This window comes from Lepidochelys kempii, chromosome 14 (genome assembly GCF_965140265.1).
Source record: "Lepidochelys kempii isolate rLepKem1 chromosome 14, rLepKem1.hap2, whole genome shotgun sequence".
NCBI classification, from domain to species: domain Eukaryota; kingdom Metazoa; phylum Chordata; order Testudines; family Cheloniidae; genus Lepidochelys; species Lepidochelys kempii.
In genome coordinates, this window is record NC_133269.1 from 33,828,201 (window position 1) to 33,840,566 (window position 12,366).

The 12,366-nt window shown below is 55.6% G+C and overlaps 1 protein-coding gene across 1 annotated transcript; it reads right to left on the bottom strand.

The window, feature by feature from the left end:
- Nucleotides 1-1,797: 1,797 nt before the first annotated feature.
- LOC140898127 (uncharacterized) lies at nt 1,798-11,322 on the bottom strand. Its single transcript, XM_073311575.1, has 6 exons — nt 11,286-11,322; nt 10,993-11,157; nt 7,789-7,893; nt 6,360-6,488; nt 4,947-5,042; nt 1,798-4,068 (listed from the first exon to the last, which is right to left on the bottom strand). The coding sequence occupies exons 1-6, from the start codon at nt 11,320-11,322 to the stop codon at nt 2,147-2,149; spliced, it is 2,454 nt and encodes an 817-aa protein (XP_073167676.1). The 3' UTR covers nt 1,798-2,146.
- Nucleotides 11,323-12,366: the final 1,044 nt, after the last annotated feature.

Genomic DNA, 12,366 nt, shown 5'->3' on the forward strand with positions numbered 1-12,366 from the left:
CTGCCTGCAGCCCAACTACACCCCTGTGCCATTCCCAACCCATCTCTGTCCCGGTACCCACCTCCCCAAACAATAAACCAGCCTTTCAGGCTCTTCCCTGAGACAAACCGCTTGAGCGAGTGACAAAAGCCAATGATGTGGCCGGGAGAACCCGGTTCCAAGGAGTCACCTGCTGTGGTAACTAGGAGATGTAGTGTTAGCTCCTTGTCTGTCAGCAGCCACGCTCCCAGGAAGGAGGCGGATTCCGGCAGCTGAGCCGTCAGGGTTCCCGACTCCTTGTGGCCTCCTCACCGATGGACTCAGCCTGGTCTGGTTTCAGGGCCGGCCTGGCCTGTTGACTTCCCCAGCTTTCTTTTCTGACCAGCCTCTTCTTCTCAGGAACCCGCAGACACCTCCTTTCCCACACTGTTCCCTCCTCTTGGGGTGTCATGCGTAGCCCTTTAGGATTCAGGGCAGCTTTCCCTGATACTCACAGGACATTTCCTGTCTGTCCCAGTTCAGCAAGTTCACAGTTCTCAGCTGGCTGGCTCTCAAGAGCAAACGCTGTCGTTTCCCAGCGCCCTTATCTTTGACCTTCACTCCCTCCTGACTGTCTGACATCACTGCAGAGCTCAGGCAGTAACTTCCTTCCCCAATTCGGTCTGTCTCTGTCTCTAGCTGTGAGCATCGCTACTTAACCAACTGGCCCCGAAAGGCCAGAGAGGATTTTTCCATTGACACCCACCCAGGGAAGCACAGTCAGACCCAGCGTTAGTGCAGCCAACGTAGAAAATATACTAGCTCAGCCTTTCTAACCAACCTTTGTCTAGCATGGGATGTGTCACGCCGAATCTGACGGGAGCAGTATGAATGAAATGCCTGGAGGCTCCGGAAAGGAAGGACAGTATAGACATGACACCCTGAAGCTAACGGAAGGGAGGGGGAACTGTATAAATGTGACCCCTCCCAGGCTAACACAAAGGCGGGGATCATATAAATGTGACACCCCAAAACTAATGCTATTGACATCGGATTCCCTGGGTCCACAAAGGCTGTTCTAGGCCTCCCACAAAGGGGAGGGCCCATGGAAACCAGCTGCAGCGCTGCATGGTCCTGGGTGAATTCATCCCCCTGGAGCAGAGAGCAAGGCAGAGTCCTGAGCCTTGCCTTTCACATCCTGAAAGAGGGTCAGGACCCATGGAGCGGGGCTTGTGCATCTGTGGCTCTAGGGCCAAATTTCACACCTTTGTCGGGCATTGGGTCACTGGCCCCTCCTTTCAATGGCTCCTGGGGATCCCTGATCTGCCTATAACAAGGCAGATTCCCAGCCACAGAGGCCCTTCACTGCGCTTATTTCTCCAGGTGTCTCCAGCAGCAAGGAGTCCCACTGGTGAACCGTGTGCTGCTCCAAAGCCATTCCTTTGCTCCAGGGACAGATCCCCCCGCCCTGCCACTCTCTATCCCCTACGCCTGTCTGCTCTGAGGTCTCCCCCATTTCCTTCTGAGCCGGCAACAGCACAGAAGCAAACGGAGTGGAGCAGGTGGAAAAAGTTGTATCGGTGGGCGGCACCTCCGTAATCCCATCTCTACCCCACGATGCTAGATACCCCCCTGCCCCCAGCACACCCGTACGCTGCAAGCTCCATCTGCTTCCCATCCAACCCTCTGAACCCTAAACACTCAGCCCCCCACCTCGCTCTGCTTCCCACCCTCCCCCCACCCAATGTCTGCTGCCCCCTCTGGTTCCTACACCCCCAGTCCCCAAACTCTCATCCCCCCTGCTTGATGTCCACCCCACCTCCCCCCATATCTAGTCCCTATCCCAGACCCAGCCCTCCACCCCCTTCCCTTCTAGCTCTCATTTCCGCCTGGGTATGGGGTGGGTGGGGGGAACCCCCTGGCCCTATGGCATTCTGCGGGGGGGGGGTGGAGAAGAGGGTCTCAGCTACCAGGCAGCTCAAGGGCCATTTTTCTGCATCAGCAGTGAATCATGCTGCCGGTGTGAGGGGGCAAACTGCCACCCCCCCTTCACCCGTAGAGAATCCCCTGGCTGGGGGGGGGAAGAACATGCCAGTCCCCCAACCAGCCCCATCCAGGGTAGAGGGTGTTTCTGGCTCTCTCCAAAGACAGGGGTTCCCCCTCCCCCTACACACCCTGCTTAGCCATGTTAGGAGCTGGGAGGAGGTTGCTGGGCCCAGCTCTCCAGAGGGGCAGCAGCACTGGCCTCCCGTTCCCCTGGCCTCCATGTGCCAGGAGCGGAGAGAGACTTGGTCGCCCAGGCCCGGGGGGAAGCAGTCGGGGAAGCGGAGGGGACAGGGCATTGGAAGCGGGTGGCCGGATCCTCAGCCCAGGCCTCGGGCGGTGGCGTGGTCGTCCCGGTCCTCCTCTCGGCCTCCCACCAGGCGGGCGGCAGCAGGGAGAGCGGGCTGTCGGTGCCAGCGGTGTGGAGTCTCTGGTGGGCCACCAGGGCCGCGCTGAGGCTGAAGGCTTTGCCGCAGTCAGGACAGACGTGCCGTTTCTCCGCGCCGGTCTGGGCGTGGGCCCGCTGGTGCCGGTTGCGGTGGGAGCTGCGGCCAAAGCGTTTTCCACAGTGGGCGCAGGGGAAGGGCTTTTCTCCGGTGTGGGTGAGCCGGTGCCGGTCGTAGTGCGAGCTCCAGGCGAAGCCTTTGCCACAGACACTGCACTGGTAAGGCTTCTCACCCCGGTGCAGCCGGCGGTGCCGCTCCAGGGCTGGGGCGGCGGTGAAACCTTTGCCACAGTCAGGGCACTGGTGAGGCCTCCCCTCCCGGGTGGCGTGGGTGCGCCGGTGAGCCAGCAGGGTGGAGCTGACGGCAAAGCTCTTGCCGCAGTCGCCACAGCGGTAGGGCCGCTCACCCGTGTGGATGCGCCGGTGACGCTCCAGGTGGGAGCTGACGGCGAAGGCCCGCCCGCACTCCCCGCACCGATAGGGCTTTTCTCCCGTGTGGATGCGCCGGTGACGCTCCAGGTGCGAGATCCAGCCGAAGCTCTTCCCGCAGGCCCCACACGGGTACGGCTTGCCGGCAGCGCCGGCGTCACGGGCCGGCGCCGGGCCCTCGGCGGGCCTTTCCCGGGCGTGGGTGCGCCGGTGTTTGGCCAGGGCCGACCCCCAGCGGAAGCGGCGCCCGCAGTCCGGGCAGGCGTAGGGGCGCTCGCCCGTGTGCACACGCTGGTGCTTGAGCAGGTTCGAGCTCTGGCTGAAGCATTTGCCGCACTGTTGGCAGCGGTGGGGCCGCTCGGGGCCACTCTCCTCGACCTGGCAGGGCCCCTCTCCCACCCCGCCGCCGCCGTCCTGGGTCTGCGTCCCCTTGTGCTTGAAGCGCTGTGGGTCCGTCTGGTGGTTGAGGCGCTTACCGCAGTCGGCGCATCTCTGCGGCGGGGGCGGGGCTTCCTCCTCAGCCTCCTCCTCCTCCGCAGCCGCCGCGTGGGTGCGCATGTGGCGGTCCAGGTGGGAACTCCAGGCGAAGGCCCGGCCGCACTCCCCGCACTGAAAGGGCTTCTCTCCCGTGTGGATGCGCTGATGCCGCTCCAGGTGGGAGCTCCAGGCGAAGGCCTTGCCGCAGACGCCGCACTCATACGGCTTGCCGCCCAGGTGGCTCTTCTGGTGCCGGGCCAGGGCGCTGGGGTCGGCGAAGCTCTTGCCGCACTGCGGGCAGCGGTTGGGCTTCTCTCCGCCCGGCGCATGGGTGCGCTGGTGGGTCAGCAGGGAGGAGCTGACGCTGAAGCGGCGCCCGCAGTCGGGGCAGGCATAGGGGCGCTCCCCGGTGTGCACCCGCCGGTGGATGGTCAGGTCCGAGCGCTGGATGAAGGTCTTGCCACAGTCGGGGCATTCATGGGGCCTCTCGCCTGTGTGGATCTTCTGGTGCTTGGCCAGTGCCGACTTGTGGCTGAAGGTCTTGCCACACTCGGCACAGGTGTTGGGGCTCTCCCCGCTGTTAGCCGGCGGCTTCTCCCCTGCCTCGGGGCTTTGGGGAGCCTTCCCAGCGCCGTCGGCTTTTCCCGGGGCTGGCTCCTCTGGGCTCGCTTCCTGGGGTTTCTCTTCTTCTTTCCCACTGGCGGTGCTGTCTGCTGCTAGGGGAGAGAGACCCAGACACGAGTCATTCTCTGCATGGCGAGGGGAACAAACCACAACTGCCGAGGAGTGTTAGTGATGATAATGCAGCATTCAGGCCTCTATATTTGCTGGAGATAGAATTTTGGGTCTTGTTGGCCCGTTTGGCTTTTGATATTTTTATATTCTTACTAATATGGGTGAACAAAGAACACTGTGTTACATCTGCCCACAAGGAGATGGGAGGAGGGGGAGGAAGAGATAAGAAATAGAGCTAAAGTGTTGCTGGGTAGAATGGGGGTGTAATATACGAGCGTACACTTGAAGACTGCCTCAGATCTTATCTCAAGGCAAGGTCAGGCAACCAGTCAGGAGGGGCAAAGGGACTGGAGTGGGGCGGGGGGTATAAGAAACACTAACAGGCCAAAGAAATGCCTGTCCCTGACTGAAGCATAACCTCACTCCTTACCCCCCCATGGGGTACAAAAGAGGTGGTACCGAAGCCCCCAGACCGAAGTCCCTCCAAAATGGCACATGACCATAAATGGTAAGGGGTTGGACAAAGGGCGTACACTACAGGTATAATTATGCCTGAACGGGGACACTGGGGAAACAGGCTCTGCCAGCGTGCAGAGCTATGGCTATGCTTGCCTGATTAACACCAATAAACATCACGTTGCCTGCACTTCGGACTCCTGATCTTCTGCTTTCTGTCTGCCCTTAGCAGGGAGATCAAACGGCCAGCAGCCACATCTCCCCCCAGAACCCGACCCCAAAAGGAGGGGGACCGATTCTGCCTCTGCATCCCATCCGGACGCTCCCGGGGAGGGAGCTACTGCCGGGGCTCAGTCAGGGTTGGTGGGAAGCCATGCGTGACATTGCAGGGAGAGGGACTCACCTGCCCGGCCACCTCTGGGTACGTGAAGATCCAGGGCTGTCGGCTCATCCCCTCGGTCCAGCCGGGAGAGCAGGTCAGGCTTGGAAATTGGAAATTCTGCTCGGGGACAGGGCGAGCAACAAAACGAGCAAGATCAGAGCAGGTTGGGCATTGCCATGCCGCACACCCCCCCCCCCGCCTCCCTCAGCCTCAGTGGCCCCTTCCCAGAAGCCCCTGGGGCTCTTGCTCTCTGCCACAACCAGGTCCTTTGTCCTTCTCCCCTCTGTGAGAGACCTCATCTCCTATCCGCCTTCAGCCTCTCTCCTCACCGCTCAAGAAATCCAGTGACATCACAACCCATCAGAGAGGAGTCACATTTCTACTAGCTTGTTCCCCACCCCTTTACTCCTGCCCCTGTTAAATAGGCCGCTTTTCCCTTTCCCCACCCCAGAGGAGCCCCTCTCGCTCAGCCCTGCTATCCCATCCGCCAATTCTCACCCCAAAGCTCCTCAAGGGAGATCTGTTTCCAGCCCTCAGATGCCCGCTCTCCCACTCAGATTCAGTCTCCCTCCGCTGCCTTTCCTAGTAACTCTGAGGGGCCTGTCCCCCCCCCCCACACACACACCTGGAGGTATCCTCCTCACACCCTCTGCTGCCTCCAGTACAGGGACCCACCTCCTCCCCTCCCAGACCCTTCTGGCATCCTGGGACAAGTCCTGTCCTGTCTTGCAGGCTTCTGCAGCCCTGCCTTTGGGATATCCTTTTCCTCCGCCTTTGTCTCCCTCTGTTATCACTAGGGTCCTACCAAATTCAGGGTCCATTCTGGTAAGTTTCACGGCCATAGGATTTGAAAACTGGTAAATTTCACGTTTGCAGATGTTTAAATCTGAAATTTCATGGTGGTATAACCGTGGGGTCCCAACCCAAAAGGGGATTATGGAGGAGTCACAAATCTGTTGGGGGGGGGGGTGTCACAGGATTGCCCCCCTCACTTCCATGCCACCTTCAGAGCTGGACTCTGAAGGCAGCAATCAGGGAGCTTCCCGGAAGTGGGTCTGAGCTCTCCCCGCCCCCCAAGCGGCTGTGCAGGGGTTGGACAAGTCCCGTGACTCCCCAGGGCAGCTGGAGCTAGGAGCCCACTGGCTGGGGCTCTCCTAGCAGCAGAAGGAGATCAGATTGAATGGGGAAGGGCTTATTTCATGGTCTGTGACATGTTTTTCACAGCCGTGAAATTGGTAGTGCTCTAGCTACCACCAGCCCTAGCTACCACTTGGGACCCACTGTCCTGCTCCCATGGCTTCATTCACTCCCTTCTCCACTACATCCCTGAGTTCTGGGGCGTAGGAGGAAGCAGGGGGTGGATTCCCCAGCAAGGAAGACCCCTGAATGGGGCCACTCGCGGCTCCCTATGGAGAAGAGGAAGCGATTACTTACCGAGGGCCATCAGGGTTTCGTAGCTCTCCTGCATGACATCCCTGTACAGGGCCCTCTGCCGGGGGTCCAGAAGCACGTACTGCTCCATGGTGAGACACGGCTCCTGCCTCCTCCACTGGTCGCCGGCCTCTGCAACAACAAAACCTCCCCCGCTCAGCACCCACCGCCCCAGCCGTAAGTCCGCCGGCGCAGGCATCGCAGGGCCAGGCTGCCCTCTGCCTCCCGGGGTGGACTGTCATTCCCTCCCCTGTGCAGGCCTAATGTGCTTCTGCTAAGCCCCTACCTCTTATTCCTGGGATCAGCCCAGGCTGCAGCATCAGGTTCCTGGTTATTAAGTGGACTCTGTGGGTGGTACCCTGATTACAGCAGCTGGGGGCCCTGCATGAATCAGAACTTTCTTGGAGGTGCCTAAGGCAGTGGAATAAACTCTCTCAGGAAGCAAGGATCCTCACAAACCTCCCCGCCACCAGTGCAAAGCCCAGTTCTTGGACCTGGCTTCTCCAACAAACATATAGCACTGGGGGAGGGGCATGAATATAGATGTTAAAAATTGTGATTGCAAAGTGCACAAGTGCTACAATAACGAAGGCCATGTAAGCGCCCAACACTGACATGTAAGTGAGCACAGCTGTGCAGAGTACGGAGGTTCCATGTCACAGAGGGTTTCGTGATTTCTAAACGGACCTGCGTTGGGAGTTGGCACGAACACCGGAAATTTCGAAATTCTCGGCAAAGGAAAATTCAAAAAGTTGTTTCAGGGCATTTGAAAGGTTTTGTTTTGACTTGTTTCCTTACTATTTTGCATTATATGATGGCAATTTCAAAACGAGTCATTTCAAAACACACAATCAAAACGTTTTCTTCCCTTTTTTCCCCCAAATCAATCTGATGACAGAACTGCATATTCCGATGGCATAAGGTTTCCATCCCAGTGTCTCCGACCAACTCTAGAACTAAGGGGTGAAGTTTTCAGAAACAGCGAGGAGACCCAATTCCCATTCATTTCAGTGGGGAAGGGGCTGATAGCAGGAGGCGTGGAGCAGGGGCAATGGGGAGTCTGGAGTCTCAGGAAAATGTGTTGGGGGGGTCTCCCCCTTTCTCCCCCATACCCAGGGGCTACTCTGCTGTTGACACAGGGGCTGGAGGGAAGCAGGTGCGCATGCAAGACAGACCAGCTGATCTGGAAAGGTCTATGCCAGGGGTTCTCAAACTGGGGGTTAGGACCCCTCAGGGGTCATAAGGTTATTACATGGGAGGGGATCGCGAGCTGTCAGCCTCCACCCCAAACCCCGCTTTGCCTCCAGCATTTATAATGGTGTTAAATATATTTTAAAGTGTTTTTAATTTATAAGGGGAGTCGCACTCAGAGGCTTGCTATGTGAAAGGGGTCACCAGTACAAAAGTTTGAGAACCACTGGTATATACTAACCAGCTTCAACTTCTCCATCTGGTGGCTGCATCCTCCTGGCAGCCCACACCCTGGTCCCATCTGTGCTGCATTCCAAGCCAGGAACAGACTCAGCCAAGGATGAGACTGGAGGGAGGGGAAGAGACCAGATCCCTTTCATCTACTGAGGGCATCATACCCCTCACCCTCTCTTGGATAGAAGCAGAAGGGTAAGATTCCCGCTCCTGGGTGGGGCTCAAACCTGCAACCTCTAGATCCAACAGTATGAGCTGCAATTGCCAGACGAAGAGACCCAGGTGGTGTGCCCCACCATCAGGAGCCAGCTCAAAGCTCTACATGTTTCTGTCACTAGAGGGGAGAAAGCCACACTAAGCAGGAGTTATATCAGTGTGTGTGAGGGGAACGTAGCAGAAAGGTAAGGGTAACTACAGTATTGCCAACCCCAAAGCATTCAGGCCCCAACCAAAAAATAAGGAGATTTAAAAAATAATGATAAATGATGGGGGGGGGGGGGGAAAGAGTATTTTCTTTCTGGTTTTTGAGCCTATAGGGGTCACATTTTCAAGCATCTCTGCAGTTTAGGAGGCTGGAAACTCAATGTTGTATTCTTGCGATTTTATCTCATGGCATTTGGTGCAGGAAATTTGGAGAAAAGGGCTTAATTTAAATGTTTACATAACTTCAGTCCTGAAACAGTGTGAGATTTTCAAACAACATACAAAACACAGTCCTCTTTCACTGCTGCATGGTATTCAAGCCTCCATTTTGCCTATCTCCAATGAAATGGCCCTAATCCATTGGCTAAATTTCAGCTCCAAATGGACACCAAATTACAACAACAATAATCTCCTTTGAGCCCAATAATTAAGGGTACAAGGGTTCCCACAGCCTTGTGAAAGAGCCACGTGCAGAGAAGGGTCAGTAGCAGAATTTGAACACAGAATCTTCCGCCATCAAAGCACATATTTGAGCCTCTTGAGCTAAAGGAGGAACTTCAGCAGCTGGTGCCAGTAGTAGCCTCTTATCCTCTCTGAGGATAGAGGGTGCTGTGACACACACACACTTTACAGGGGTCAAGAATAAAATCCCCACCTTCACTACATGAATCTCCAGGTGAAATCCTACACAGGAGGTCTGACTAGTGACCAAAGAGATCCCTTCTGGCCATACAATCTAGGTCTTTAAGTGTGTTACAAGCCCCTTGGGGTGGATCATTTACACCTACACAGGGTGGGTGCAAAAGTCAACCAGATCAGAACGTTGGAGCTTTTGCATTTGCTTTGCATGGATGTGACCGGGCTGCAACAAAATGTGAGGCAGATGGAGAATTACACCCCACGATTTCAGAAGGGCAGGGTGGGGAAAGAGGCAAAAGCCTGGGGGAAGGAGAAAGGAAGAGTTAAAGTAGTGGTCTGTCCCAAGCAGGGACTCCGTGGAAAAGGCACTGTGGGGGGGTTGTGTGTTGATGGGGTATCCCATGTGATTTCCATTTCCAGTCCCACCCAGCCTGGGCCACATGCAGAGGGTAAATCCGAGCCGCTCCTGTCCAGTGTCTCTCTGCTAATTTACACCAGCTGACCATCTGTCTCTGGTTTTTAGCCGATGTTTCAAAGCTAAACTATTTTCTACTCTTTAAACCCTTTCTCTTGGGCAGCCGACACAAAACTTCTTAGTCAACCACAAAAGCACGTCCTGTGGAGTTGATAACACATGCCTTGAGTCGCTGAAAATTGCCTCCGTTTATTTTCACCCACTTCTACCAATTTACAACCCAGGTTGCAGGTTCAAATCATTCCCTCTGTTGTGCATTGCCATGCATTCATTGACACAGATGTTCTTTTGCCCATTTGCCCAGCTGGGTTAGTTAATGGTTAAGAGTTAATTGTTGACTCAAAACTCTTGCAGTTAGTTATTTGCAAAGGGGGCCACCTTGTTTCCAAATCACTAATATATTAAACCTCCTAGTCTGGAGCTGCTATTAAGCTTCTATATCTATGTTAACTGGCCATTTATACCTACTGTTTCCTGTCTCTCAGCCAGTTTCCAACCCAGAATAGAACTTTACCTCTCATCCCATCATTATTTGGTTTTTTTAATAGCCCTTTGTGAGGGGCTTTGTCAAAGTTTTTGAAAGTCCAAATTAAACCTGTCTACTGCTTCTCCCTTATCCACTATTTTCCCTAGTTCTCCACCTGGAGTATGCATACCCCTGGGGGTACACAGAGGCCTTCCAGTGGACACAGCAGCTCCTTTAGATATTTGCCTAGTTTTACAACAGGCTACATAAAAAGCACTAGTGAAGTCAGGACAAACTCAAATTTCATACAGACAATGACTTGTTTCTACTGCTCTGTAGACTATACAGTGAAATGTAAGTACAATATTTATATTCCAGTTGATTTGTTTTCTCATGATATGGTAACAATGAGAAAGGAAGCAGGTTTTCAGCCTTTTACATTTTTGGAGCCTTTTACATTTTTAAGTCTGATTCTTTTAACTAAGCAGTTTTAAGTGAGGCGAAGCTTGGGGGTAGGCAAGACAAATCAGACTCCTGAAAGGGGTAAGTAGCCTGGAAAGGTTGAGAGCCACTGTGTTAGTGAACTCTGATAGCTTAGAGCAACATGATGTTGCTCTGCAGAAGCTATGCTGGTTAGTCTCGATCACATAATACTGACCTATCAGCCTATGAAGCTGAGGGTTTATAACCATCTTTAAATATTGCTGGAAAGAGATTTTCCAGATACTGAAATCAGGTTCACTCATCTGCAATTCCAAGGGCCAGAGCTCTTTACAAATGTATTCGCTACCCTTCACTCCTATGCTCTAGCAGCTGATTCTCATGTCTGATTGCATTTTCTTTTGGTGTTGGCAACATATTTCTCCTTCTCTAGCAAAGACACTTTTGCGAGCGCTGGCTAATTAAATCCCACCTTTCCGTGCAGGATCATACAGAGGCTTTTTGAAATCCAATTTACATCCCCCCCAGAGCCAACCGCAGCTCCATGCCGCCTTCAGCAAGTTAAATCACACACAGACACACACAGAGGAGAATGCTAACTTCTGGATCCACTCATGCAAACAGGAGCAAGAGCCTGGGCTTGCCAGTGACAGCAGCAGCTCGGGGACTCGCGGACCCCCCGGGAGCAGAGATTATGGGGAGGGTAACGAGGAGCCATTTTTACAGTCTGGCCACAGCCAAGACTGAATTCTCTCTCTCTCAATCACCTGCAGGCTCCGGCTCAGGAGCTGGTGTGGGCAGAGCCCGGGGCAGGTCCCAGCCACCGGAGAGAGTCCCAATCTGGGCTGGGCGCAGAGGGCGCTTTGCTGAAGGTCTTTCCCTGGCGCAGCAACTGCTCAGTCCTGGCTCCTGGGTCACTATGGACGCAGCTGCTGGCACTCAGCGTCTGACCCAGGAAGCTCAGCCCCCTGATATCCTGAGCGAAGGAGAAGAAGAAGCAAATACAGAGGAAGAGAGCAAAGGCATAAGCCAGAGCAGCCTCCCGTCCCTCCGCAATAACCAGAGCCCTCTGGTGGCACCAGCTCCTGGATCCGCATTGCTGCGCTCCCGCCGGGGCAGAACATGGCCCAAAGGGGGCGGATCTGGCCAGAGGGATTCTGCCCCCACCCCAGCCGCCTGCGGGGAGTGTGTGTCGGGAATCCGGGTCCAGCCAGGGCCGTGCTCGGCGGCCGGGCTCTCCAGGCCCCTGTGCCACGCAGCGCCCCGCGGGGAGCGGGGCTGGTCCCCGCCGGCCTCGGGAACCAGGCGTCAGGCCGGATGCTGGGCGGGTGTAAATCAGCATCGCTCGGCTGACTTTGTGGAAGCTATGGCTGGTTACACCCGCTGGGGATCTGGTCCCCATTGCCTCCCATGGAGCTATGCTAATGTACACCCACTGGGGATCTGGTCCCCATTGCCTCCCATGGAGCAATGCTAATGTACACCCACTGGGGATCTGGTCCCCATTGCCTCCCATGGAGCAATGCTAATGTACACCCACTGGGGATCTGGTCCCCATTGCCTCCCATGGAGCGATGCTAATGTACACCCACTGGGGATCTGGTCCCCATTGCCTCCCATGGAGCAATGCTAATGTACACCCACTGGGGATCTGGTCCCCATTGCCTCCCATGGAGCGATGCTAATGTACACCCTCTGGGGATCTGGTCCCCATTGACTCCCATGGAGCGATGCTAATGTACACCCTCAGGGGATCTGGTCCCCATTGCCTCCCATGGAGCGATGCTAATGTACACCCTCTGGGGATCTGGTCCCCATTGACTCCCATGGAGCGATGCTAATGTACACCCGCTGGGGATCTGGTCCCCATTGCCTCCCATGGAGCTATGCTAATGTACACCCACTGGGGATCTGGTCCCCATTGCCTCCCATGGAGCGATGCTAATGTACACCCACTGGGGATCTGGTCCCCATTGCCTCCCATGGAGCAATGCTAATGTACACCCACTGGGGATCTGGTCCCCATTGCCTCCCATGGAGCGATGCTAATGTACACCCTCTGGGGATCTGGTCCCCATTGACTCCCATGGAGCGATGCTAATGTACACCCTCAGGGGATCTGGTCCCCATTGCCTCCCATG

What these genes read in the sequence shown, in the direction of transcription:
- LOC140898127 (XM_073311575.1), bottom strand. Translation starts at nt 11,322, where the DNA reads ATGCGGATCCAGGAGCTGGTGCCACCAGAGGGCTCTG. An exon ending in GGTGCCACCAGAGGGCTCTG is followed by an intron (nt 11,158 to 11,285) that starts GTTATTGCGGAG and finishes GCTGAGTGCCAG; the next exon opens with CAGCTGCGTCCATAGTGACC. An exon ending in AGATGGAGAAGTTGAAGCTG is followed by an intron (nt 6,489 to 7,788) that starts GTTAGTATATAC and finishes TTGTTGTTGCAG; the next exon opens with AGGCCGGCGACCAGTGGAGG.